Source organism: Buceros rhinoceros, unplaced genomic scaffold (genome assembly GCF_000710305.1).
Source record: "Buceros rhinoceros silvestris isolate BGI_N320 unplaced genomic scaffold, ASM71030v1 scaffold7831, whole genome shotgun sequence".
In the NCBI taxonomy this organism is placed as follows: domain Eukaryota; kingdom Metazoa; phylum Chordata; class Aves; order Bucerotiformes; family Bucerotidae; genus Buceros; species Buceros rhinoceros.
In genome coordinates this window covers 21,443-21,894 of record NW_010392437.1, presented here as the reverse complement: position 1 = coordinate 21,894, position 452 = coordinate 21,443, and the positions used below count along the sequence as shown (strand labels likewise).

The 452-nt window shown below is 63.3% G+C and overlaps 1 protein-coding gene across 1 annotated transcript in view; it reads right to left on the bottom strand.

The window, feature by feature from the left end:
- LOC104500761 (hydrocephalus-inducing protein homolog) overlaps window positions 1-452 on the bottom strand; it is a gene marked incomplete at both ends in the record, with an annotated part of 35,510 nt that overhangs the window by 16,506 nt on the left and 18,552 nt on the right. Inside the window, one exon of the mRNA XM_010144469.1 lies at window positions 274-450. Within this exon, the coding sequence (XP_010142771.1) occupies window positions 274-450 (177 nt within the window). The remainder of the gene's footprint in view (window positions 1-273; window positions 451-452) is intronic.

Here is a 452-nt window from a genome sequence, read left to right as displayed (position 1 = left end):
GTCTGATCAAACTGGCCTGGCTCGGTGGAGCTGAAGTGGATCTTCAGTTCCTCCTCGCCGCGAGCAGGCACTATCCACCGGCAGCTGCTCAGCCTGGGGAATAAAGAGGAGGCTTCAGACATCGCTAATGAGCAGATGAGACAAGGAGGAGGGTTGTGGACTTGCCATCCCATGGAGGCAGCAGCAGAGGGACCCTGTGGAGCTGGGGATGATGGGCTGCGTTTGGCAAGCTGGTTGTGAAGCAGAAGAATCACCTCCTCCCTCACAGCTCACCTGGCGGGTCTCCACAGGGTGGGGACCGGCGTGTCCATGCTGCTCTGGTGCGCCTCAGGGGAACGTGCGGGTGCTCCCGCGCCTGGCCCCTGGAGACGTCTCCCGCCCTGGCTGGAGCTCTGCTTCCCCCTTGCAGCCTGCCGGCTGCCCGCCGGTTTTTCCTTTCTCGGCTCGGGGCT